The following is a 24083-nucleotide window of genomic DNA, read 5'->3' as shown; positions in this document are numbered from 1 at the left end:
AGCACAGCCGAGGAGGGGCAGACAGAGGGAGACACATCCCAAGCAAGCTCTGTGCCATCAGCGCAGAGCCCGATGCGGGGCTTGAACTCACAAACCGAGCCAAGCCTGAGTCCGACACTTCACCCAGCGCCACCAAGGCACTCCGGTATGTCTGCTTTTCAATGGCGCACGGCTCCCTCTGCTCTTCTGGCTTTCACCTTAAGCTCAGTTGTTTCAAAACATCCTTCTGGCTCGTTTTTTATCACCGAACGGGGCGGGGGGGGGGGCGGTCACACTTCATGGCACTGGCTGTGGTGGTAAGGACTGAGAAAAGGAGTCAAGCTCCTGTGAGTTTTCTCCATAGGAACCCAGCTTGGGCTCCGGCCGTTTCCCCTCCAGACCAGTTCTGGCAAGAATCCTGCTGCGTTGGTTTAGTGAAAAAAATACCCACCCTTGGTCTGTTCCCCCGGGGTATCTGCTCAAATTCCTCACCCCCCGCCTGGTATCTTCCCTCCCTGGCCTACCTGCAACAAGAATCTGGTTTTGTCAGTTTCGCAAACACTCTACCTTTTAGTGATTTTACAGCCTTCCACCCTTCACCCTGCTCCTTGGCTCTGGGTGCCCACCTTTCCTGATTTCTCTCCCCTACCGCAAAACCCCATCTTCGTCCTTGGATACTCTGCCTTCCTGTCTTTAGCAAATGCCGTTAAGTTTCTCTTTAAGGTCAAAACCTTCGATCAACGGTTGAGTACGTTTATTTAACAAGAGCTGGTTGTGTGATGATTGAGTGCCTTGGAAGTACTTCCTACCCCCACCGTTCCTACTTCCCACTCCCGCCATTTGCGGAAACACCTGAAGCCGCGGGGTGGCTCCCTCTGGGCCGGGCAGGGCGCGGGGAGGTGCCTCTCCCGGAGGGTCGATCGAGCGCCCCGAGGGCAGGCGGCGACGCACGCTCCGCGCCGGAAAGACTCGGCATGAACGAACGGACCGGGAGTGAAGGCACGAGGCCGAGCTCTGGGAAACGGACAAAAATGAGCGTTCCAAGGGCAACGGCTACCGCGCGTCTTAACAATGACTGGTCGGTCGCCAAAGGAGCGCGGCCCCAGAACCCAGGGGTGTGGCGGACAGCCACCCCGACGGATAACCGGAGGGCGACGAACTGCGCAGGCGCCTCCTTCCACCACCACCACCCCCCCCCTCGCCCGCGAGGAACCCCGCCCAGGCCCCGCTCGCCCCGCCCCCTGCCCGCTCGCCCCGCCCTTCTGCCGGCAGGCAATATGGCGCTGTGCGAGGCGGCGAGTTCTCTGTACTGGCCTCGGGTGTTGCTCTTCGGAGATTCCATCACCCAGGTACCGCCGCTTGGCCCTGGTGTGGCCCGGTCCCTCGGGCGTCCACGGTCGCGCCTTCTGGGCGAAGCCCCCGCTGAGAGCGCCGGCCTGGCAGCCTCGCTGGCTCTCCCAGCTCTCAGGCTCCCATCTTCCCGTCTCGAGGCCGCGTCCCTGCACCCCGTTTCCCCCCAGCACAGGCGGCCCCGAAGGCTGAGCGCCCCTGAGCAGGATCTGCTCGGGAATGCCTGCCGCGTCCAGCAGCGACCTCACGGTCGTCGTGTCTTAACAGGCCCCTTCGGAACCTCGTGGCAGACAGAGTTCCCGTCTCGGGTTGTTCCTGGCTTCGGGATGACGGTGTGGGCAGCGCAGTACTTGCACACCCGTTCCGTGTACCCTGTCCTCCAGATGAGGTCAGGTGCGGGGGAGTCAGTGACTCGTCCAGGCCACGCCCTGGGAGTGACAAAGCCGAGTTCACCGGGCTTCGTCAGTTTCCTAGGGAGAATCGGGAGGCCTGGTACAAGTTGAGGCGGGGACGTGCGCCTCCTTTTCCACGAAGCCTCCTTCAGTGGCTCACCGCACGGCCAGTGCTTGCTTTCCCACGCGGAGCTCCACTGGTGGGTCACCTGCGAGAGCACGGCGGCGGCCGAATCACTTCCTGCGGGTTTGTACAGCCCGTTCCGTGCAGAAAACCCCCGGGACCAGTTCACCTCTGCTTCCTCTGGTGCAGCAAGTTGATCTTGAATAACGCAGTAGATCACCTTCTCACCCAAGATCATTTCAACTCACATTAAGGAAGATATGTGTCCTACTTCGGGGAGGAAGCACACTTTTAAAACTTACCCCTGTGGTGTGGTGTTTTGTTCTTATTTTCCTCTTCAAACATGACTTCCTCAACCAATTTTCTGTGTACGTGCCAATAAGCGATGCCATTTTTAGGCAAGTAGGGCAGTGAGGGCTTTCCAAACTTACTGGAATGTATATTTTAAAAAGGCTCACCCCCTGAGTTCTAGAATTAGCTTCCTGATTCTTTGGATTGTGGAAATGTAGTACAGCATGGACTTTATTTCCTTACTGAAGGTACAATTGATTTTATCTCTCACACATAAACTGAAGTAGCTTTTCTAAGTAAAAATGACTCTAATATCAGGTCTCAGTAAGACGCAGATGATTGGCTCAAATCCAGTCCACAGGGAAGAAAACTCCCCCTCGTTTCCAGAGTGCTGCTGAGGCTTCGTCCTAGTAATCCCTAAAATGACCTCCATGGAAAGCGAGCGATGAAGGCCAAAAGGTCAGGGAGTACAAAGGGAGAACAAAAGGAGTTGCTGATCAAAATGCCCTTTACTAAAATGTGCTAATCACACTGATAAGTAGTAATGGCCTTTTTTTTTTTTCTTTTCAGTTTTCTTTCCAGCAGGGTGGATGGGGAGCATCACTGGCTGACAAGCTGGTCAGGTGAGAATAGTCTTTAGGTCAATAACTTGAGCGCTTATTTATTTATTGTTTTTAATGTTTCTTCATTTTTGAGGGAGAGACAGAGTGCAAGTGGGGGAGGGGCAGAGAGAGAGGGAGACACAGAAACGGAAGCAGGCTCCAGGTTCTGAGCCATCAGCACAGAGCCTGATGCAGGGATGCGGGCTCAAACTCACAGAACCGCGAGTTCATGACCTGAGCCAAAGTCAGATGCTTAACCGACTAAGCCACCCTGGCGCCCCAATACTTGAGTGCTTATCGATCGAAAACTGTAATTGCAACTCAGAAGAGAAAGAGAGTGAATGACACAGTGTCAAACAGTAAATTCCTCCCTTATTAATCTTTGCCGGCCTTTCCTGGTTAGTAGATCTACAAGGTTGGGGGACAGAAGGAAGAGGGGCAGGCACTCAGGGTTCTGCAAAAGTTGTGTCCAACGTGAAATCAAACCTGAAAAGTTGTGGAAAATATATTGGGTTTGGATTCAAACAGACACAGTTATTCACTATCTGAAGAAGATCAGTTCTTTTTCAGTTACTCTAGTAGGTATGATTTAAATGAGTAGTAAGGAGTTTGAAAAGAAAGCAAGATAGGGGCGCCTGGGTGGCGCAGTCGGTTGAGCGTCCGACTTCAGCCAGGTCACGATCTCGCGGTCCGTGAGTTCGAGCCCCGCGTCGGGCTCTGGGCTGATGGCTCAGAGCCTGGAGCCTGTTTCCGATTCTGTGTCTCCCTCTCTCTCTGCCCCTCCCCCGTTCATGCTCTGTCTCTCTCTGTCCCAAAAATAAATAAACATTGAAAAAAAAAATTAAAAAAAAAAAAAAAAAGCAAGATATATTCGTAAACCAAAGTTAGAGTCATTTTTGGAGAGAAGTTTTTGTCTCCCAAATTCTCTTCATAAAATAGATCAGAAATAGCGATGATTTTGGTATTTTGTTTGCCAGACTTGATGAAAGCATATGCTAAGGAAGGCATCAAAAGGGAAACACTTCCCCAATACAAGAGATTAAAAAATATGTAGAAATATTTTCCACATTAAAAACAGTAAACCAAGTATGTAGAGTATCCATAAACGATCAGGGGTTTTGTCTTTTCCTCCTTTATTTTTTTTTTAATTTTTTTTTTTAACGTTTATTTATTTTTGAGACAGAGAGACAGAGCATGAATGGGGGAGGGTCAGAGAGAGGGAGACAGAGAATCTGAAACAGGCTCCAGGCTCCGAGCTGTCAGCACAGAGCCTGATGCGGGGCTCGAACTCACGGACTGCAAGATCGTGACCTGAGCCGAAGTCGGCCGCTCAACCGACTGAGCCACCCAGGCACCCCATGTCTTTTCCTCCTTTAGGAGAAATAAGCTAGATGTCCTACCAGCTTATCAGTACTTGATAATCTTCTTCACCAGTATGGTTAATACACCAAGAAAATATGTTTTAAGTTATTTCCAAATGTGTTTTAAAATGTCTTCAATTTCTCCATTTTTTATCCCCTACACTAGAAATGAAAAAATTGACCTTCTAGCTTTTTCTGTTCCCAAATGCTTTCCCTATTTAGACTTAATCTAAAAACATGAAAATATCACGTCGTGCCTCAGTTTTCCCTTCTGTCAAATGGGATGATTATAATAGCTAAGTTTTACTGAATGCTATGTGCCAAAAACTAATGCTTCGTGTGTATTGGCTTATTTAATCTTTACAACTAGCCTGTAAACGAAGTGAGTTAGGCTCCGATCCATTTTCTAGGTGAGAAGAATAAGGAGGGGAGGTTAAATAACAAGGTCACACAGCTAAGAAGTGGCAGGTGTCCAGGCTCCGGAGCCCGTGGTCCTGAGCCTCCGGAGATGATGAGGGCACCTGCTGTCATGTTGGGAGGACAGAACCATTAATGTGTGCTTGCTCAGGTGCCTTGAACTTGGAAGTGCTCGATATATAGCAGCTTTCATGTTTAGTAGTCCAATAACTGTTTAATTGTTCTGTTAACCTTTTCTGAAAAGCTAAATAATGATTCAAGTGGCCTGGAAAACAAGGCATTCCAAATGTTTTACCCACGTACAGATGTTTCATAAGTGGTTAAGTTTAGTACTAAAATCCTGCCAGAATTGAGAGTTTGCAGATCTGCTTGCTAGAAGACCACTTCATCAGAAGCTAGTTATTTTTCAGAATTCGGAGAAGTTACAAGACAGACTTGTAGCCAGTGTGTGGTCTGCTGCGCCTCCAGGCTCTAACCCCTGAGAAGCCTCTTGTTGAGACCCAGAGCCGAGCCGCTGCTGGCTGACCCCAAAGAGGCCTCGCCTCCGTGAGTCCTTCCCCATCCGGGCTCCCCCCACCCAGAATGCCTGCCTCTCCTGGCCGCCGCCCCCCCCCCCCCCCCCCCCAGCCAAACTCGCGAGAGCCGTTTAGAAACTAAGATGCCACGGCGGAGCAACAGGGCCCGGACGGAGGGGACACTGGCCTTGGCGTCCTAGGCCCACGTTCTTCCACCGGGCGACGGAGGGGAGAGACTAGGGGGCTGCAGTCGGCGTTGCCTGGCGTCAGAGGCGGCGGCCCCTTCACCGCACTCGGTTTTTGCGCCAGGACGGACTTCTTTCCGTGCCACACCAAACAACTGCCCCTTTGAGGGACACTGTCATCTTCAGCTGTGTTACCGCTTGGGGTGTTCTTTGCCGATCTGGGCTCCTGATGTCTGCTTCAGCCGTCTGCACAGCCCTGAGCCCGCTCACGGTGGTTTGGGGGTGTTTTTGAAGTCTAATTAACCTAGTGTTCAGTTAGTCTCAGGTGTACTAATTCCGTGTTTAATGTCACCCAGTTTCCGGGTTTGAAAGCTCAGAGGCATCTCACTAAAACCGCCCCTGTGTACACGACCTCCACGGAGAGTGAAGAATCTAAAATATATCAGTGTGGGGGCATCTGGGGGCCTCAGTCAGTTAAATGTCCGACTCTTGATTTCAGCTCAGGTCACCATCTCGTGGTTCTTGGGATTGAGCCCCGAGTTGGGCTCTGCACTAACAGCATGGAACCTGCTTGGGATTCTCTACCTCCCCCTCCCTCCCCCTCCCCTTCCCCCTTGTGACCCTCTCTCAAAATATACAGTAAAAATTTTTTTAAATAAAATATATTGTGTTCCACAGTGACATCTTTTAAGTTTTGGCTTCAAATAAGATCTTTGTATACTTACTATAAAATCATTTTAATAATTCTTAAATCTATTTAAATCCTTTTAAAATTTATGGATATAGTTTCATCGGTTTTTTTAAACAATCTTATTTCCGTATTTCTTTAAACAAAAATACTTGGTTTGAGGGATTTGAAGGAGTTAGAATAAACTTCCCGTTTTCATTTTTTTTTTTTTTAATATTTATTTAGTTTTTGAGAGTGGGGCAGGGTGGGGGGGGGGGGGGTTGGTGAGGAGAAAGAGAAAGAATATCCAAAGCAGGTTCCAGGCTCTAAGCTGTCAGCGCAGAGCCCGACATGGGGCCTGAACCCACAAACCGTAAGATCATGACCTGAGCTGAAGTCAGGTGCTTAACCGACTGAACTACCAGGCGCCCCACGATTTCAGTTTGTAAAAGCTTCTGCTGTTTGCGTTTAAAAATATGCCCCTGCCTGTTTTATGAAGCAACTTAATTTACATTTTTCTGGAAGGAAATCTTAGAGTCTGGATGTTTGGCAAGGAATCTTTCAATGAACTCTTCTTCTCTCTTCATCTGAACTTAATACTTTTTATTAGCCATGAATTTAACTAAAAACCTTTCATAATTTTCCAGTTTCTGTAGCCTTTTGAATAAATTGGGCACCGTTGATTATGTTATTCAATCCAGAGGGATTCAGATATCCTTCCCCTTTCGGAGGGGAACTTTAACAGTTCCAACCCTGGGCCTCACTTGTCTTTTTTTCCTGGCTCATAGCCTTCTTCTAATGATGATCTTTTTTTCAGTCTATAATAGCTGCCATTTATTGGGCGCCTTACATGTGTCTGGCTACTACCTTACTTTTAATTTTCACACTGCCTGCAGATTAGGTGTTAGGTTCATCTCTTACTGTTGGGGAGCCTGAAGCTCAGAGAAATTAAGTAAGTGGCCAAGGCCTGATGTGCTAGTCAAAGGCAGCGAGATCCTGGCACCGACCGCTCTGATTCCAGCCCTTCGTGCTGGACTGCCACACCACACCGGCCTTAGGGAGTGTCACAGTGACTATACCATTGGAGAGATGGAAAGCCGACTCCTCTTGTCAAAATTCTAGAGTATTCCATTTTAAACTGAGTCTTCAAAATGGCTAAGCTAGTCAGCTTTTTGTAATCATTCTGCATTAAAAACACCAAGAATCACACTTAGAAATAAATGGGGCTGAATTTTTTTGTTGTTTTCCCGGAGATTTCTAAACGTTGAGAGCTTTTAGAGTAGTGTCAAAACCAGGTCCCCTCCTGTTGCTGCTTGGCGTCTGTCGCCTGGCCTCGTAGCCGCGCAGAATTTCTTAGCTGGTGCCCCGGGGTCTCTGCTTAGTTGCTCGTATGTGGGAATTTGAACTATACCAAAGTCAACCACGTTAATTTGCTAACCATGAACTGAACTCTGAGATTTATCATTTTTAAAAAATTTTTATTATGAACAACCTGAAGCATCCATAAACATAGTCCCGGGGGCACAGCCGTTAAGTAATTTATTAAAATTCTTGAATCAAAACCAGTGGGTGCTACTGGTAATGATGTGTTAGGTTTATCACATCTAACAAATGTGCCGCTCATGGGGCTGTTGGTAGTCGGGGAGGCTGTGCACGTGGGGAGCAGGGGTGTGTGGGAATGCTTTGTACCTTCCTTTCAATTTTGCTGCAGACCTAAAATGCCTCTTAAAAAATACTCTGTAAAAGTCTCAAAAGTACTCTATATACATCCCAAATTACCCAAAGCGTCATTACCCTTGATTCCAGCTTCCTAGTGACTCTACTGAAGATGCTCAAACTGAGACCCGTCTGCTGTAAACTCCATGTTAGAAGGACCTCACTGCCCATGCGTGAGTGAGCGAGTCTGCAGACAAGATTATAGCCCCTTTGCTCAAAATTATTCATAACCCCTCTTGTGGAGGAATGTGACGGACTTACCTGTATCTTGTTAAGGATGGCATGTCTTTCTCAAAGTGACATTACATCGGGGGTGCCTGGCTGGCTCTGTCGGAAGAACATGTGACCCTTGATCTCAGAGGTGTGAGTTCAAGCCCCATGTTGGGTATAGAATTACTTAAAATAAACGAACTTAAGAAAAAAAAAAAGTGCAGGCACATCAAAGCCACCGGACATAGGCAGGTGCCACAGCCCGGAGGGAGGGCACACCCTCACTGTTGGTTCACTGCAGGGGGCTAGAAACTGTTCTTTGTGGGATTGTGGAATTCATCTTTGTTTAAAAATTCTTCATTTCAGAAAATGTGATGTTCTGAATCGTGGATTTTCAGGCTACAATACCAGATGGGCCAAAATCATCCTTCCACGATTAATCAAAAAAGGGACCGGTTTGGACAGCCCAGTAGCAGTTACAATTTTCTTCGGTGCCAATGACAGTGCGCTGAAAGGTAAAGGCATTTTTGTGTTTTCCTAGTTCATTTTTAGCCTGCCCTGACATGAAGACAGCTTGCTTCTGTATTTTTTTCAACTGTGTCCTTCTCTCCCAATAGATTTTTGGGAGAGAAAACTTACAATGAGTTTTGCCAAATTTATAATGAGTTCCCAGAGTTTATTAAGCGTATTTCTTCTGGCTTCCATGTCAGTGAATTTTGTTCCCAACTTCTTTTCTACCCGCCTGGGTTGTTGGCAGACCTGATCTCAAACACTTGAAAATGTGTTTGTTTTTTTCTTTTTTTCTTTCTTTTTTTTTTTTTTACGTTTGTTTATTTTTGAGACAGAGAGCATGAACAGGGGAGGTTCAGAGAGAGGGAGACACAGAATCTGAAACAGGCTCCAGGCTCTGAGCTGTCAGCACAGAGCCTGATGTGGGGCTCGAACTCACGGACTGTGAGATCATGACCTGAGCCGAAGTTGGTCGTCCAACTGACTGAGCTACCCAGGTGCCCCGTGTTTGTTTTTTTCATGTTTATTTATTCTTGAGAGAGAGAGACAGACAGACAGACAGACAGAACATGAACAGGGGAGGGGCAGAGAGAGAGGGAGACACAGAATCTGAAGCAGGCTCCAGGCTCTGAGCTGTCAGCACAGAGCCTGATGCGGGGCTCGAACCCACGAACCGTGAGATCATGACCCGAGCCGAAGTTGGACATGCCCGGTGCCCCGAAAATGTTTTCTTGAGTCCATTAGCGTTGTGCTGGATTTCAGATGTTTTTCTCGGTAGTTGGTGGAATCAGCGGTGGAGGGCCCGCCTTGCCACGTGGGTCACACTGATGGCCGAGCAGCTCAGGGAGCACCCCCGCCCGGGCGTGAACTCGGTCCTGGGTGCTGGGAAGTGGCGCCGTGTCCCTGTCTTTGGAAGACCGGCGGGCGCAGGCCTTGCTCTCCCTCCTGCTCTTGCGAGGAGGACCCTTTGTGCGGCATGAAGGGGAAAAGTCAGCCTGTATTCTGGAAAGTCCGCTTCCAGAAGAATGTTATCTGTGGGCACACGGCGGGGACAGCTCAGGGGAGGCGGCAGGGCAGGCAGGGACGCTCGCCGCCTTGAGAAAGACGAATGAGCCGTAGGTGTTAGTGGACCCTGTGAGGCCACTGTTTGGAAAAGTCAGATCCCCACTTGATCTTACACTAAAAACTGTAAGAAAGGAGACTCCAAAAAAGGCGAATTCTCACCGAAATTAGGACAAAGAAACCCCAAGCACAAAAGCAATGGAGGAAATCACAAAGGAAAAAAGTCGCTTTGTGAAATGAGGTAACCTCAAAAGATTATAAAGACTCAGATTGGAAAGTGTTTTTAAGCACTGATTCTTATGGCTGCTGAGTGTGGAGTGAGATGGGCACTCCCCTCTTCCAGTCACTGGGGAAACTTGTGATCTTTCTGGAAAGATACTTGACAGCGTGCATCGAAGGACTTCCCGCATCTAGAAATCCAGCCTGAGAAAAAATTCAGTAATGCAGCCAGGCGTACGTGCAGACGTTTCTGCAAATTGTATTTCTAACAGCAAAAAAATAGAATGCTGGGTGGCACAGAGATAGAAGCTTCCTCTCGGTCCCCCAGCAGATACACGTTTTTGAGGACTGTTCGTGGACACAGACATGCCCATGATATAATGTTAGGTGGAAAAAAGAACCATATGGTTATGTATCTTCAGTGTAATGCTACTTTTATTTTTTTAAGTACACCTATCAACAGGGAAAAGACTAGAATGAAGTACCTCCGAGTGCCAACAGTGGTTTTCTGGGTGGTGGCGTCATGAGGGATTTTATTTTCCTCCTATAATTATCCTTACATGTGGTTTGTAAAGCGCCTGCAGCGAGTCTTAGGATACTTATGTGCGAGCCCATTTAGAAGTCATCCTTTGCGGGGCACCCGGGCACCTCAGTTAGTTGAGCCTCCGACTCTCGATTTCGGCTCGGGTCACGCACGATCCCGGGGTCGTGGGATCGAGGCCGCACCGGGCCCTACACTGAGCCTGGATTCTGCTTAAGATTCTGTCTCTCCCTCTGCCCTTCTCCCCTCTGTACGTGCGCACGCGTGCTCTAAAGGAAAAACAAGTCCTTTGCGACTATAATAGTAGAAGCAACAGCTTTTTTTTTTTAAGTTTGTTTATTTGAGAGCGAGAAAGCGAGAGGATCCCCAGCAGGCTTCACACTGTCAGTGCAGAGCCCCACGTGGGGCTCACTCTCCCCTGAGATCATAACCTGAGCCAAAATCAAGAGTCAGGATGCTTAACCCACTGAGCCACCCAGGTGCCTGCCCCAGCAGCTGGCAGTCACACGCGGGCCGCTTCCTGTGTGGTAGGCCCCCTGCTGTAGTGCTTTACGTGCTTGTCGATTTTCACAACCACCCCGTGAGGGGGACCCGGTTATCGTCCTCGGTTTACCTGTGAGGAGGCCGAGGTACAGGCAAGCCGGGCATCTGTCCCAGGGCAGGCGGCCGGTCTGCGAGGAAGCAGGGGTGGAACTCGGCGGCCTCCCTCCACAGCCCAGGCCTCTGGCCACCAGAGGACAGAGCCTGAGCCTCTGCGGTCTGTCCCAGGAAGAGCGGGGACCGCCGTTCCCCCCACCCGCTACCCCGTGTTTGTGTCCGCGGTCCGAACTACTCCCTGGCGACGTCCTGAGCCTTGCGGATCGGGGAGCTCGTGTCAGTCTTCGTTGTCCCTTGCGACAAACGTGCGTTTGGGGCCGAAGTGTCCGTGTTCCCCCCCGAACAGATGAGAACCCCAAGCAGCACGTCCCCCTGGACGAGTACGTGGCGAATTTAAAGAGCATGGTGTGCTACCTCAAGTCCGTGGACGTCCCGGAGCACAGGATCGTCCTCATCTCGCCGCCCCCGCTCTGCGAGGCGGCCTGGGAGCGGGAGTGCCTCGCGCAAGGTAAGCGGGCCGCGGGCGCCGTGTCCTCCGACCGGACCGAGAGAGGGGCCCAGAGCCGGGCGGCCCCTTGCTTCGCGGCCGCCGGGCCGGGCTCCCCGCCCAGTCCTTTCGGCCTCTGTTCTCAGCCACCAGAGAGTAAGCAAAACGAGCGGAGTGGCCATTAGGTTCTAGGCGCGAACGGTGGCCCGGAAAAGGGACTGTCCCCGCGGAGGGGGCGGCCCCGGCCTGGCGGCGCCAGACCCCAAGCGCGGCCGCGGAGCTGTGTGGCGGCCCACGTGGCACTGAGGCTCCCAGCGACCCCGGTGACCGCGATTGCCCGCAGCCGCCACTCTGCCCGCCTCTGGCCCGACGCGCTCCCTTCTCCACGCAGCCTCGCCCGGGCTGCGGCCTTCGGCGACGAGACCCCTCCTTCCCCAAAACTAAGGCTCGGCTGAGGGCGCGTCCACGGCACCTGTGACGGAGCCACTTCTGTCCCTGCGACCGTTCGTCTTAGCATGTAAAGTACAAAGTCAGGACACAGAAGTGACTAGAACCTGGTTCCCGCGTGTCGAGTAGGGAGGGAGACAGTCCCGTACAGACACCGGCAGCCACGTGACAGCCACGTGATGAATGGCGTGGCAGGCACGGAAACACTCTGTTGAAGGTACTGGCGTCCAGAAAGGTCCAGGAAAGTTCCCCACAGGAGGTAACGAGGGCAGGTTCATCCAGAGGAAGAGGACAGACAGGGAGGATGGGGCCAGGCCCGCTGTCATCAGGTGTTGGAGGGGCCCGGTCGGGGGTAGACGACGCTCCCTGTCGTCAGCTCCAGAGGGTGAGCGCGGCCCCCCAGGGAGCCTCCCCTCGTGCCGGCGTCTGCCTCGCGTAGGGTCAGGATCGCTCGGGAGGTAGCAAGCGTGTTCGTGCCGCGCCTGGACGAGCAGAGGTGTGCGAGTCAGAGCCACATCTGCTTCTCAGACTGCAGGTCACAACCCCCTCGTGGGCACAGAGCCAAGTGAGTTACATTCTGGGAACGAGTAGGGAAAACCTCAGCATCCGGGACCCGGCGCCGCGTGCGAGCCGTGTTTCACTTATCAGACGCGCAGCGAGTCCCGGTGGAGAACATGGCGGTGTGGGTCGGGTTTGTGAGCCGCTGGCTACGGGAACGTTCTACCGAAGACCAGCCCCCAGGTTTCCATACTGCGTGTCTCCTGAGCTATGGCAGAGGGCAGAGCAGTTACCGGCACGGACCCTACGCCCGCACAGCCTGGAATATTTACTGCCCAGCCCCTTGTGGAGAAAGGTCGCTGGGGCGCCTGGGTGGCTCAGTCGCTTAAGCGGCCGATTCTTGGTTTTGGCTCAGGTCACGACCTCCCGGGTTGCGAGTTTGAGCCCCACGTCCGGCTCTGTGCTGACAGTGCGGAGCCTGCTTGGGATTCTCTCCTCTGCTCCTCCTGTGCTCACTCGTGTGCGTGCTCGCGTGTGTACGCGCACGTGTTCTCAAATGTACAAAAAAAAAAAAAAGGTCACTGACCCGTGAGCCAGTCCAAGTGACCTCTGCAGCCCCCTTCTCTGGCCGAACCCTGATCTTTCCATCGTATCACAGCGGCCTCACATGACACAACAAATTCAGGGGTCTCGGCCCACCGTCCCTCCCCATCAGCCCCCGCTCTCTTTGCCTCTGGCCGGTACTCCAGCCAAGGAGGTGGCCGCCACGGGCTTTCCTGCCTCTGTGGCGACCACCGATGGTGCGCTCCCCCGTCCCCGTGCCGCGGAGAGCAGCGCTCGGTGACGGCCCTCACACGGTCGGACCCAGGTCGGGTCCATAAGCACGTGCCTATTCACGGGGACGGAGAAGCATCCCCGCCAGTAGAACCTGCACAGCGGCCACCTGCCACCCGCACTCTCTCTCCTCAATAGGCTGCAAACTAAATCGCCGGAACTTGGTCGTTGGTGAATACGCAGGCGCCTGCTTGCAAGTGGCCCGGGACTGTGGGACTGATGTGCTTGACCTGTGGACCCTGATGCAGAAGGACGGTCAGGTACGGGGGCTTGCTCGGTCCTGTCGGGGCCGGGAGGATGATGCAGAAGTGACCCTGCTCCGTGGGGCTCTGAGCGGGTAAGACCGTTAGCTGTCCCTTTCCCCAATTAAGCCAGAGCGCTGCGGGGAGGAAGCGCGGAGGCTCCGGGACGGCGCCCACGGCCTCGTTCCCCCGCGGCCCCAGCAGCTGCCGTCCTGCGTCCTGCTCCGGGGACCCCTTGAGTAGCCGGGCGGGACCCGGAACAGAGTGAAATCGGTGGTTCATAGTGAAGGACATTCAGGGCAAGTCCTTTTGGAATGTGGGGGAGGAGGAGGTTAAACTCGTTAAGAGGCAGAACGATGAATTTAAGCAGGACGTGGTGTTGGCTGAAATTCGTCTTTTGAGCCATGTGGGTCTCATGGTTTTGTTCAAAGCCAGAAAGCGCGTTTACAACCAGAAACGGCGAAAGCGGGTCCCCACGGAGCAGCCCAGCCCCCGAGGAAGGCGCTGGCGCTTTCCGTACAGTTGTGTCCACAGGACCCAGCAGCCCGGCGCTTCCCTCGCGAAGCCAACCCTGCGCTTCAGCCTCCCTCCAAAGCCGTGCCTAGACCTGGTGCTGGTCCTCCTGTGGCTTCCCGGGTCGGGGCGGCAGCGGGGGACGCAGCCAGAGTCCTGGCTTTCGTCTGGGCTTAGTGTCCTTCTGAGAGGGGCTCTGATGAAGTCCTTGGAGATTTAACCCCCCAGGGTTCTAGGACGGGGGAGGGTGGGGAGGGAGGGAGCGGCCTTCCCCGAGAGGTCCGCTCGGAGATGGCAGAGAGGAGCGCCGAGGCCGCGGGAAGCCGTGGTCTGGAGGAGCCGTGAACCTGTGGGGCCGGCTGCCTTCTGGCAGGGACGGGGCCTTGGCGTGGGGCCGACACCGCTCACCCAGGAGAAGCGGCTCCCGGGGGCCGTGAGCACGGGACCGTCACTCTTCTGGGCCGGATGGTTCAAGTTCTTTACACCTAATAACGCGCCCGTCGACTTAATACCTAGACTAGGGGAGTCGGAGCAGCCGGGCACCCTGGGCCCTGAGCTCCTCTAACAGCGCAGGTCGTTCTTGTTCACGTGAATGTACCTTATTTACTCGTTCAGCCTCTTCTCCCCTGCCCCCTCCCCCCCCCCCCCCCCCCGATGAACTGCACCTCCTCGTGGGGCCCCGGAAACGTCCCCCACATGCTCTCCCAACTCTCTCCCCTGCAGGACTTCTCGTCCTTTCTGTCAGACGGACTGCACTTGTCCCCGGATGGAAATGAGTTTTTGTTCTCCCACCTTTGGCCTCTGATCGAGAAGAAAGTCTCCTCCTTGCCTTTGCTGCTCCCTTACTGGCGAGACGTAGCAGAAGCCAAACCCGAACTAAGTCTTCTGGGAGACGGGGACCATTAGCCACAGAAAACCCAACCTGGCTGTTAACTTACAGACGAAGCTGCCAGTGTGACAAAGATCCTGAGATAAGCGATCAGACGTTTGCTCATGACCTTGGAATAAAAAACACCATCTGCCACCAAGATCAATAAAAGCATCCGAATTTTTACGAAAGCTTTGTACCTACGTGTGTTGTGTTCTGGTAACATCTGATGCAGGTGTCATCAGCGCCACAAGCTACAAAATTAACTCTATAAGTGGAAACAAGGCGAAGACAAATTTGTTTAAAAAGTCCATTTTATAAAAAACGATTTTCTGACACTGAGCTGGGAACTGTTCACTCTCACACATACACCCACTCACCTAGCAGATTCCAAAAGTGTAATATATCACAAGTAGTTAGAAGACAGCAAACACCACAAGGTATGAGTTCAAGTATTAGTGTAACAGGCATCTGCATAATAAACGTCCTTAGAAGAAAAGATTTGATTTGTCACAGGTTTGGTTAATTGCCCTCAGTTTACAAGTCGTCTGGGTCAGAATGTGTTGGCTGCTGAGCACATTTCAGTACTTCAAAGCTTTATTCCCCCCCCCCCCAACTGTAATTTTAAGGAAATCAGAATTCACTTTGATGGTGTTTATCCTTCACAAAGTAAACGCAGACAGTCCCGAAGCACTAAAGCAGAAGTAATGCAGATACCCCACCCGCAGGTCACTGCAGAGGGTTTTTAGGAATCAGCTGTGTAGGGAGAAAGCGCCAGGCCCGGGAGGGGCAGCGTCCCCCACCTGCCCAGCACCTTGGCCTTTCAAGACCACCTGTTCTTTGGGGAGAACTCGCGCAGGTGCCCCCTCGGCCACCAATTTGCCAAGAGGCAACGGTGCTCTCATTTGGAAGTAGTTTAGAATGGTGAGCATTTTCCCAGCGTGGCAACAGTATTAGACCTGCTTTGACGACAAAAACTGCCCAGCAAATCGGGGTCCTAAACAGTGGGCAGGAGTCTGTAAATTCAATTGGGCTACCATTTGTAAGCTAGACTGTTTTAATTCTAGAAAGTGCCAACCTCAGAATCTGAAGAAGCATTACCCCGAGTTTAGGAGTAACTGGGGTGACTCTCCCCGCTGCTACAAGCTCTGGATGCCTCTGAACAGAACCCACGTCCTGGAAACAACGGAGAACTCCGTTTTTACCTCCTTTGTCTTTACCTGAAGGCAAAAAATAAAATCTGTGTTCCAGTTGCCCTCAGAACTAAGGCCTGCTAAATGCCTCCCTGGAGTCAGCGGATCATTACAGTGGATATAAAAGCAACTGAGCGTGTCCTCAATCAGTGCTGTTACCGATAAAAAAGATAATTTACAAAAACGTAAATATTCATAACCTAATCCAGCTGTATTTTCTGCTTTTGCACCACAGGTTGAAGGATATTTTAAAAACCAAAAAACTAAAACCTGAAAGCCTCAAAATAAGCTAGATTCACCTTCCCTCTTCCAAAGGACAAGGGCCTGAGCACACGAGCGTCATTTATTGCGTGTGAAGGAGCCCAAACACGTGACCAGCGTCTGCCGTGAAGTCACTCGAGTCTCCCAAATCTTCACAAAAAGATGCGGTGACTTCAAGTCCCACGTGTGACGAGCCCGCACACCTGAGGCCCGGCCCGGGTCCCCGGCCTAGCACTCTGTCTCCTTGCTGCCCACGCGGTTCTGGCGCTGCAGCTTGAAGGACGAGGCCTTCTCGCTCCTCGTGACGGGCCGGCCCGTGAGGTCCTCGAACGACTTGGCGGCCGTGCTGCTGTTGGGGAAGGGGTCCTTCTCAAAGCCGTCCTCGTCCACGTGCGAGTCCGTGCTGGGGTCCTCCTGGATCGTGTCCATGCGCTGGTGGTCCAGCTTGGGAGCCGCAGGCACCGGCGGCGGCGGCGGCGGCGGCGGCGCGGGGGCGGCCTGGAGGGGCTGCGGGCGGCCGGGGGTCTGGGGCGCGGGGAAGGGCTTGACGATGCGAACCGAGGCCGAGTCCATGCTGCTTAGCATTTCCACGTTCTGCAGAGACAGGGAGTCACAGGCGGCTCCGGGTCCCGGAGCTCCAACCTCCCCCGACAGGCGGCTGTACCCTACGGGGACCGTGACCCCTCGCGCTAAGGGAAGCACGAGGTGAGGCTCCCTCACCTTCCGAAATCCTGACAAGCTGCCCTCTGAGGACCCAAAAGAGAACTCACAAATAACCCTATCAAGCTAGGATCCCAAGACGGGAAGGTCACTGCCGAGGCGCTAAATCCGGGCCGGGAGCGGGGCAGAGCAGCCTCGGCTTTCCCTCCGTCCACACAACTAACCCAAGTCCCAGCCTCCCGCCTTCCCGCCGCCAGGGCCCCGCACCGGCGGCGGCCGTGGGGCTGACGGCTCTCGCTGGGGGGCTGACAGGAGGCCACAGCGGGGCCCAGGACGCACCCGAAGGCGACTTTCTTTCACGTGGGTACTTACGCTGGGGTGGAACAGAGACAGCGACTCGTACTGCTTATCCAGTTTCTTATCCTAGAAGGAAAACGAGCAGGAAGAGGTCACTCTTAGGAAAATTCAGTTACACGCTCTTTCCCTTCAGGCCCCTCCTAAGCGAAGAACTCACTCCGAACGTGAGTGTGGAAAGTGGCGGCAAGTCCAGCAGAGGAGAAGAACGGCTCAGATAAACTTTAGGAGTTCTGCCACCAGCCTGAAGTGTTTCTTTCCCTTGAGGCAGTCAGTGTACCGGTGTTAACGAAGCAAACGGTCCAGGAATGTTTAAGTACGGTCTTTCTGAGCGATGTCCCCCAAAAGCCATTCCCCACGTGTTGAGGGGTCAGAGCCACGTCACCCCTGGGGACGCGAGGGCAGCCGCGGGGGTCAGAGGGCGCTGCGCCGGCTCAGACGCCCCAGGCCGCCAAGGCCCGCGCACTCTCCTCAGCCTTGTCCACGGTGACCGTGGCCCAAATGCTCGGAGGGACTGGGCCTCGAGCCCCCACATCACCCTCTCTGCAGAAGGCTGAACACGTGGTACTGTCCCTGCCCCCAGCCCCTGCGCGACACGAAACACAGTGACGGGCAAGACAGGAGGCCGAGCCCGACAATCTAGGCCTGGCTCCCGGCGCAGCTGTCGTCACGTGTTCCGTGGTCAGGAACCAGGCACCGGCATCCTCCCGTCCGCGGCTCTGCTCCAAAACCAAGGGCCAGGCCTCTGGCACAACGGGAGCTTGCGACGCAAACAGAGGAGGCTGGCCGCGAGCAAAGGCAACGGTAAGAGCGGCAGTCGCGGCCACCCGTCAAAGCTTCAGCCACGTCACCTTCACCACAGCTCTGCTTTAGCACTGCTGCTCCCTAGACCCTCGCCACACCCATCATGCTCACCGTCCCTGGGGACGAGCTGCTCAGCGAGAGCCCGGGCAAGACACGTAAGGAAGCAGAGGCAGCAAAGACTCATGAGACGTAGCTGTGCCGGAATTTTCCAGGTGCTCAAAGGAGGGGGGCACTGCACAAGACTTGTTCCAGCGCACGAGTCTGGAAGCCGGGGTTGGGTTTTCTCATCTCTACAGCAGACAAATTCTCACTTTCCCATAGAAGCAAGGTGGGTGATTTATAAGAAAAAAATGTTAAAGCCCCCAAGTTTATAAATCACGTGGGGTTCATTAGAGAAAGCCCAATTCAACTCGTTAGCTGTTACTCACTTTGAACGAGAATAATGAGGATTGCTCCCTCTTACTAGATGGGAGGCCTGAACACCCTATACGGTAAGGCCAGGGATCTGTAGGGTAGAGGGAGCCGTCTTTGGAATGCTCTGGTCTAACAAAGCCAGAAACGCTCTTGTTCCAAAGCTTCAGTCAGAGGTCCTGCACAAATCCAGTTAAACAGTCCCCTCGGGCTCAGCAGTAGAACAGTCCTCCAATCACACGTGAGAACAAACATCCATACACAAAAAACATAATTCTTTTAAGAGACTATTAGCTTAAAAAAAAGACATATTAGCTAAAATTTTCACAAAATAAACCTTCCTAGGGAACAACAGCAAAAAATGTCATTGGAAACATCAGGTCGAATCTTGCTAAGAACAATTCTACCTTTTCCAAAAGTCGTAAGTTTGGAATTGTGCAAAATCGTAATAAGTGCTTCATTACCTAAAGTCGGTGACTTACCACACAATGGACAAGAATGCTGAAAGGGATCCAAAATATCAAGGAGAAGACCAGGACGGAACCCACGATGTTGTCCGCTAAAAACTTCCCTGTGAACAATTCGAAACCGTGAATGTCCTGATTAAGTACCTTAGACACTCAGAATTCAGCGCTCTCGGTATACCACCATTGTGTCAAATGCCACAGACTGTTCGTCAGGTGGTGCTGCTGAGAAGTGTCATTTCAGACAGAGCCCCGACACGCTTATTGAGAAGAACAGATTACATCACACGATGCTCCACACAGTCCCTTGAGTGATGCTGAGGGACTAATCACATGGGAGACTACTACTCGTGCTGACGCGTAACAGGACAAAGTTGGTGCTTTCTGGGTTTTATTTTTGTGACGATGAATGATGAACCCTGCGGGACAGAATACACTGCTGCTTCTGCAACATCTGAGGCCCACTGTTAAAATAAACGATGCTTACATCAAACACGATTCAGATTTACAACCCACAGCACTGAACCATGCTTATGCGGTCACGTGTTCATTTTCTAGGAAAGAAGGAAACCGATATTTGACTTTCCTTGTCTGGAAATCTGCGTATCCACACTACACAGGGGGGGGGGACCTGTGAGTCCATTTTATCTTAGCTGACAAATATGTTTCAAGACAAAAGCTGTGAGGGGCACCTGGGTGGCTCAGTTGGTTAAACTGATGTCGACTCAGGCCATGATCTCATGGTTTGTGAGATGGAGCCCCCCCGACATGAGGCTCTGCGCTGACAGCAAGGAGTCTGCTTGGGATCCTTTCTCTCCCTTTCTCTCTCTGTCCCTCCCCCACTTGCACACACTCTCTCAAACATTTAAAATAATAATAGTAGTAATAATAAGACAAAAGCTATGAATATTTCCATCTTCTGTTGCCAGACAAGAGCATATGAATCTGAAACCACACTTTTCTAACGTCATCATCAGAACTGAAAAGCAGCTCAGCTCTACGCAAACAACCACCCAGGGAAATCACGTACCAAAAGTGTTGATGCTCAACTGGTCAATGAAGTCCCAGAATCGCTCGATGACGTCCTGGACTCGTTTCTCACATTTGCCCTAGGACCGGAAAACAGTCAATTTTACAATCAGTGGAGGAAAAAACCAAGTAATCAACGCTCACCACCTAAAACCAACCAACTCTACCGAAAAGGCCGCCCCAGGTCCCACCCGGTCTCTGGACTCAGGGCTCTGGCTATGGAGAGAGTGCTTGGGTTTCCCGGGCTCGGCTGCCTCCTTCCACAGACAGACAGACAGACGTGCGGGAGAGCGAACAGCGGGCGCCAAAGGCACTCCTTCCGTTTGCAAAAGCAAATCTTTGCGATATAAAAACTGCCCACCTGACCGTTACAGAAAAAGCTGAACAGAAGGAAACACTCACATTCATGTCACAAAATCCCACCGTACAGGGCTTTCCTTTCCTCAAGAATAAGTTCTTTTGTTCGGCGTCCACATAGGGCACGCACCGGCCCGAGGGGTCCCGGCAGCACACCTTGCACGAGTTGTCAGTCTCTGAAATGGAACCGGGGACAGCGGGAGTCCGGTCAGGGACAGGGCGCTCCTCCCTTCCCTCCTCCCCGCCCCCACCCCCACCCCCAAAGGGAAGCAACTCCACTCATTTTTCATTTCAACAGCAAACGATCCCTAGTTCAGCCCCAAAGAGTTAACTTCTGAGTTCACGCTCCAGGGTCCTCAGGCCACAAGGTAAAAACAATTCATTCACACCCAAGAGTTTCCTTTCTTAAAGGGATTAAAAGCCAACTTATTCTACTTCAGATCCTTCGTGATGCTAAATGTTTCCCTTTATCCCAACGTTCTTATTACACTGCTTCTCAGTTTGAAATACTCCTTGCACAGCCAAGGCTCCAGTGAGAAGCTAACACACTGTGACAGAAGGGGCCCACTGCAGATGTGAGTCACCCGCCGTGTGACCACAGCACGGCTCGTGGGGTGATGGAAATAACGCCACCACATAAGCCACGTGGCACAGACACCAACAGCGGAGATGCCCAAAAAGTCACCTGGCGGTGTAACTCGGGACGGTACTTGACCCGGAGGCCGCCCATATTTACCCTTACTTGGAGAAACGGAAATCAACTAGAACACAGGACATGCCAAACCGCCTCAATGGGGAAAGAAAAACCTTTTCATCATTCCTTCACTTATCAAGCATCTCCTGGGCATTTACTACGTGTTCTTCCGGGGCATCCCAAGCCTTTGCCACGCACTCGATAAATTATTTGTTTGACATCTACTGTGTCAAATACCTTCCTTATTCACTTCTTATTCCACCTGGAGGAGGCCCTTACTCCACCGTATGGATGGTGAGTTCCCAACCTGGCGGTTTTGACTTCTGGGGGGTTCGGAAAGCAACAGAACTCTCTCAGGTGAGGCAGGGCGGGAAGGCTGGAGCCCAGTCAGTTCCCGAGGCCCCTTCTCAGACCCAGGAGTTCCAAAATAGAAGGTGGAAACCTGAGGACGGGTGTCTTGAGAGGCCAGCATGATGTCACCAGGCATCGCTAAGCAGGGCCCTTGCCCCAGACACCCGGCAGCGGGCCCAGCCGTGTTGACAACAACGAATACCCTGACAGGGTCAGGTCCTGGGATCGGCTCTCCCTGGTTGAAGCCTTGAAGGTATCGCAGTTCACTGCCCGTAAGATGCAGACAGCGCCAGCTGCGCTCGTGGGGCGTCTAACGTGGTGCGTGCGTGCGTGCGTGCGGCGAGGACAGACCTCCGCCCACCCACTCAACCGCAGCAAAACTCCCTCCTATCCCACCCCTCAGCCTATACCCCCACGTGGTCTGAAAACATCGCGAGAAGGAAGGCCGACCGACAGCACGGTTTTCATAGACAAGGTAGAGGGGCGAGGACCTGAATCCAGAGAGCTCCGTCCCCCAGACCACCCTTGAGTTCTCCCCCCTTGAGTTTCGGGGGGGGGGGGGGGGGACGCACCGCCGCCCTGGCCAGAGCGAGCGGCTAATCCTGCTGGGCCCCCAAAGGGAGGGACAGGGCCCGGTGGACACAGGCCATCTTCCCTCCGGCGGCGAGGACGCAGCATGGAGATGCGCTCACCGTTACACGCACAGGACTCCAGCCGCTGCTCCCTCTCACAGAAGGGAACGCACTTCCCATCTTTACACTTGCCAAGATCCAAGCACACCGTGTCATCTGCGGCGTTTCCGGGAGGGGGGCACTCGCTGCTGTTACCTGGAAGCACACGACGAGCACACAGGTCACGGGGAGTCACGCGACCACCGGTCCTACGGGGCAGACCCGGGATTCTCGCAGGTCAGCACCGCGCCTCACCAAGAGGAAAAAGCAACCCACGGGGCAGGACGCCGGCAGCCTGTATCCAACCGGCCGATGAACACCGAGTGCCTCGCGGGGTACCGAGCACCATGCGGTGCAAGTCTCCGTGCTCCCAAATGTCTGCACTCAGTCTCCCCGGCCTCCCCTCAGCCACTATTTCACATTTTGCTTTTACTTTTTCTTTTTCCGTGTTTCTTTTTGAGAGAGCGAGTGAGCAACAGCATGTGTGTGCACTTGTGCACGGGAGAGGGGCAGAAAACGAAGAAAACAGAGGATCTGAAGCAAGTTCCACACCGTCAGCACAGAGCCCTGTTTCAGGCTCGAACCCACAAACCACGCGACCGTGACCTGAGCCGGCTGGACACTTCACTGACTGAGCCACCCAGGCAGCCCTGCTTCTACCTTTGTATCGTGAAACACAACTACGTATAAAAGAATATACACAGGGGCGCCCGGGTGGCTCAGTTGGTGAAGCGGCCAACTCTGGGTTTCAGCTCAGGTCACGATCCCGCAGTCTGTGCGATCGAGCCCCGCGTCGGGTTCCGTGCTGTCGGCGGAGCCTGCGTGGGATTCTCTCTCTCTGACCTCCCCTGCTCACGCTCTCTCAGTCTCTCTCAAAAAAGATAAATTATATACATACACATACATAACATCCACACGCTACTGAACAAACATTAGAGCCGTTTGCTTGGACTGAAAAGCAAGCTGAGGGGAAGGCTCACAGAAGCGGCCGGCCAGGCCCCTCCAACCTCACCAGCGACAACTCCCGAGCCCTCACGCTCAGCCGCCTTCCGTTTCTTCACTGCTCCAAGGTCTCTCACCACAGAACCTTAACGAAGGCTGTCCCGTCCACCTGGAATGCCCCGAATGCCCTCGTTTCCATCTCTGAGGGAAAGGGCTGGTTCTTACTCCCCCTTTAGATCTGGCTCACAGGCGTCCCTCGGACCTCCCGGGGACCCCGCTTTCACCCCCACTGTGCTCCATTGCTACAGCCACAGCGACTTCTGTCCTTCAAGCACACGTGGTGCAATTTACATCTACTTGATGATGTGCTTTCTGTTCCCCTCACAGAATGGGAAGCTCCACGACAGCGAAGATCAAACCTCTTAGTGAATCCGTTTATATCCAATCCCTATCACACCATAAGGACATCACAAATATCTCTTAAATGAATCGATGATTCTTAAGGACAAATAAAAGCCACCGAAGGATGTTAAACTCCACTGAGAGGATGGAATGAGTGACTCATTCTGGAAGGTGAGCAGCACGAGCACGACACGACACGAGAGACACCGCTGCAGGAAAACAATGGGCGGGGACCAGAGCTGGAGGCCTGGCCTTCCCACGGCGGGATGGAACCGACCCACCAAGTCAGTGCGGCAGTGACACCAAACGCAAAGGAACCTGCCCCGTTTCGTTAAGTGCCCGGGATACACCCCAGCCTAACTCGGGTGTGCCACACCTGCCTCTGGTCTCACGGAACCCTTCACGGGCGCCGGGCATTCGGCGTCCACGGGGCAGGCACGTGACAGGCCTGCCGCTGCGGAGCACAGGCTGCGAGGAAAGTGCGGCAAGCGGTGAAGGGGGACACTCTGCACTGTCACGGTGTTTTCGGTCTACGACGCTGCCCTGAGCAGATACGTAAAAAATGCTTCGCGACTATCTGTCAAACGCCTGTTCTCAAGAGACTGGTATCAGAGTAGCAGACACAGAGAAGATCCGTAAAGGCAGTGTCACCTGTCTCACTGGGCTGTCCGTTCAGGGTGCGTCAGAGCTAGCAGGTAGGGCGTGCGGCGGGGAGGGGCCCGGGGAGGGGGCCGAGAACTTCCCGCCTAACGAGATGGCAGGTGATGCGACGCTGCTGCTGCTCGGGGATGCTGACCTTGTAACGCACTCACGCTCCGCGAGTGCTGCTCCGTAGAAAATACCAAGGAGACAAAAGGCTACTT

At 53.1% G+C, this 24083-nt stretch overlaps 2 protein-coding genes across 5 annotated transcripts in view; one reads left to right on the top strand and one right to left on the bottom strand.

The window, feature by feature from the left end:
- Positions 1 to 1221: 1221 nt before the first annotated feature.
- Positions 1222 to 14818, top strand: IAH1 (isoamyl acetate hydrolyzing esterase 1 (putative)). Of its 2 annotated transcripts, none has more exons than XM_030311679.1 (6): positions 1222 to 1328; positions 2707 to 2759; positions 8176 to 8324; positions 11085 to 11246; positions 13143 to 13264; positions 14483 to 14818. In XM_030311679.1, exons 1-6 carry the CDS (start codon positions 1257 to 1259, stop codon positions 14663 to 14665), a joined length of 741 nt encoding a protein of 246 aa, XP_030167539.1. In that variant the 5' UTR covers positions 1222 to 1256; the 3' UTR covers positions 14666 to 14818. The 2 variants fall into 2 exon arrangements, with proteins under 2 accessions (XP_030167539.1, XP_030167540.1); XM_030311680.1 differs by having other exon boundaries at positions 1233 to 1274.
- Positions 14819 to 14919: 101 nt separating this feature from the next.
- Positions 14920 to 24083, bottom strand: part of LOC115511142 (disintegrin and metalloproteinase domain-containing protein 17) — a 36450-nt gene continuing 27286 nt past the window's right edge. For 2 of the 3 annotated variants that reach the window (XM_030311676.1, XM_030311678.1), the window contains 6 exons: positions 21898 to 22032; positions 20206 to 20336; positions 19805 to 19883; positions 18793 to 18881; positions 17114 to 17164; positions 14920 to 16675 (listed from right to left, as the gene is read on the bottom strand). In XM_030311676.1, the coding sequence (XP_030167536.1) occupies positions 16310 to 16675; positions 17114 to 17164; positions 18793 to 18881; positions 19805 to 19883; positions 20206 to 20336; positions 21898 to 22032 (851 nt within the window). In that variant the 3' untranslated portion in view covers positions 14920 to 16309. The remainder of the gene's footprint in view (positions 16676 to 17113; positions 17165 to 18792; positions 18882 to 19804; positions 19884 to 20205; positions 20337 to 21897; positions 22033 to 24083) is intronic. The other variant, XM_030311677.1, reaches the window with a different exon arrangement.

The sequence above is a fragment of the Lynx canadensis genome, chromosome A3 (assembly GCF_007474595.2).
Source record: "Lynx canadensis isolate LIC74 chromosome A3, mLynCan4.pri.v2, whole genome shotgun sequence".
Taxonomy (NCBI): Eukaryota; Metazoa; Chordata; class Mammalia; order Carnivora; family Felidae; genus Lynx; species Lynx canadensis.
This window is presented reverse-complemented; position numbering and strand designations above follow the sequence as displayed.

What these genes read in the sequence shown, in the direction of transcription:
- IAH1 (XM_030311679.1), top strand. Translation starts at nt 1,257, where the DNA reads ATGGCGCTGTGCGAGGCGGCGAGTTCTCTGTACTGGCCTCGGGTGTTG. An exon ending in CAATGACAGTGCGCTGAAAG is followed by an intron (nt 8,325 to 11,084) that starts GTAAAGGCATTT and finishes CCCCCCGAACAG; the next exon opens with ATGAGAACCCCAAGCAGCAC. An exon ending in GCGGGAGTGCCTCGCGCAAG is followed by an intron (nt 11,247 to 13,142) that starts GTAAGCGGGCCG and finishes TCTCCTCAATAG; the next exon opens with GCTGCAAACTAAATCGCCGG.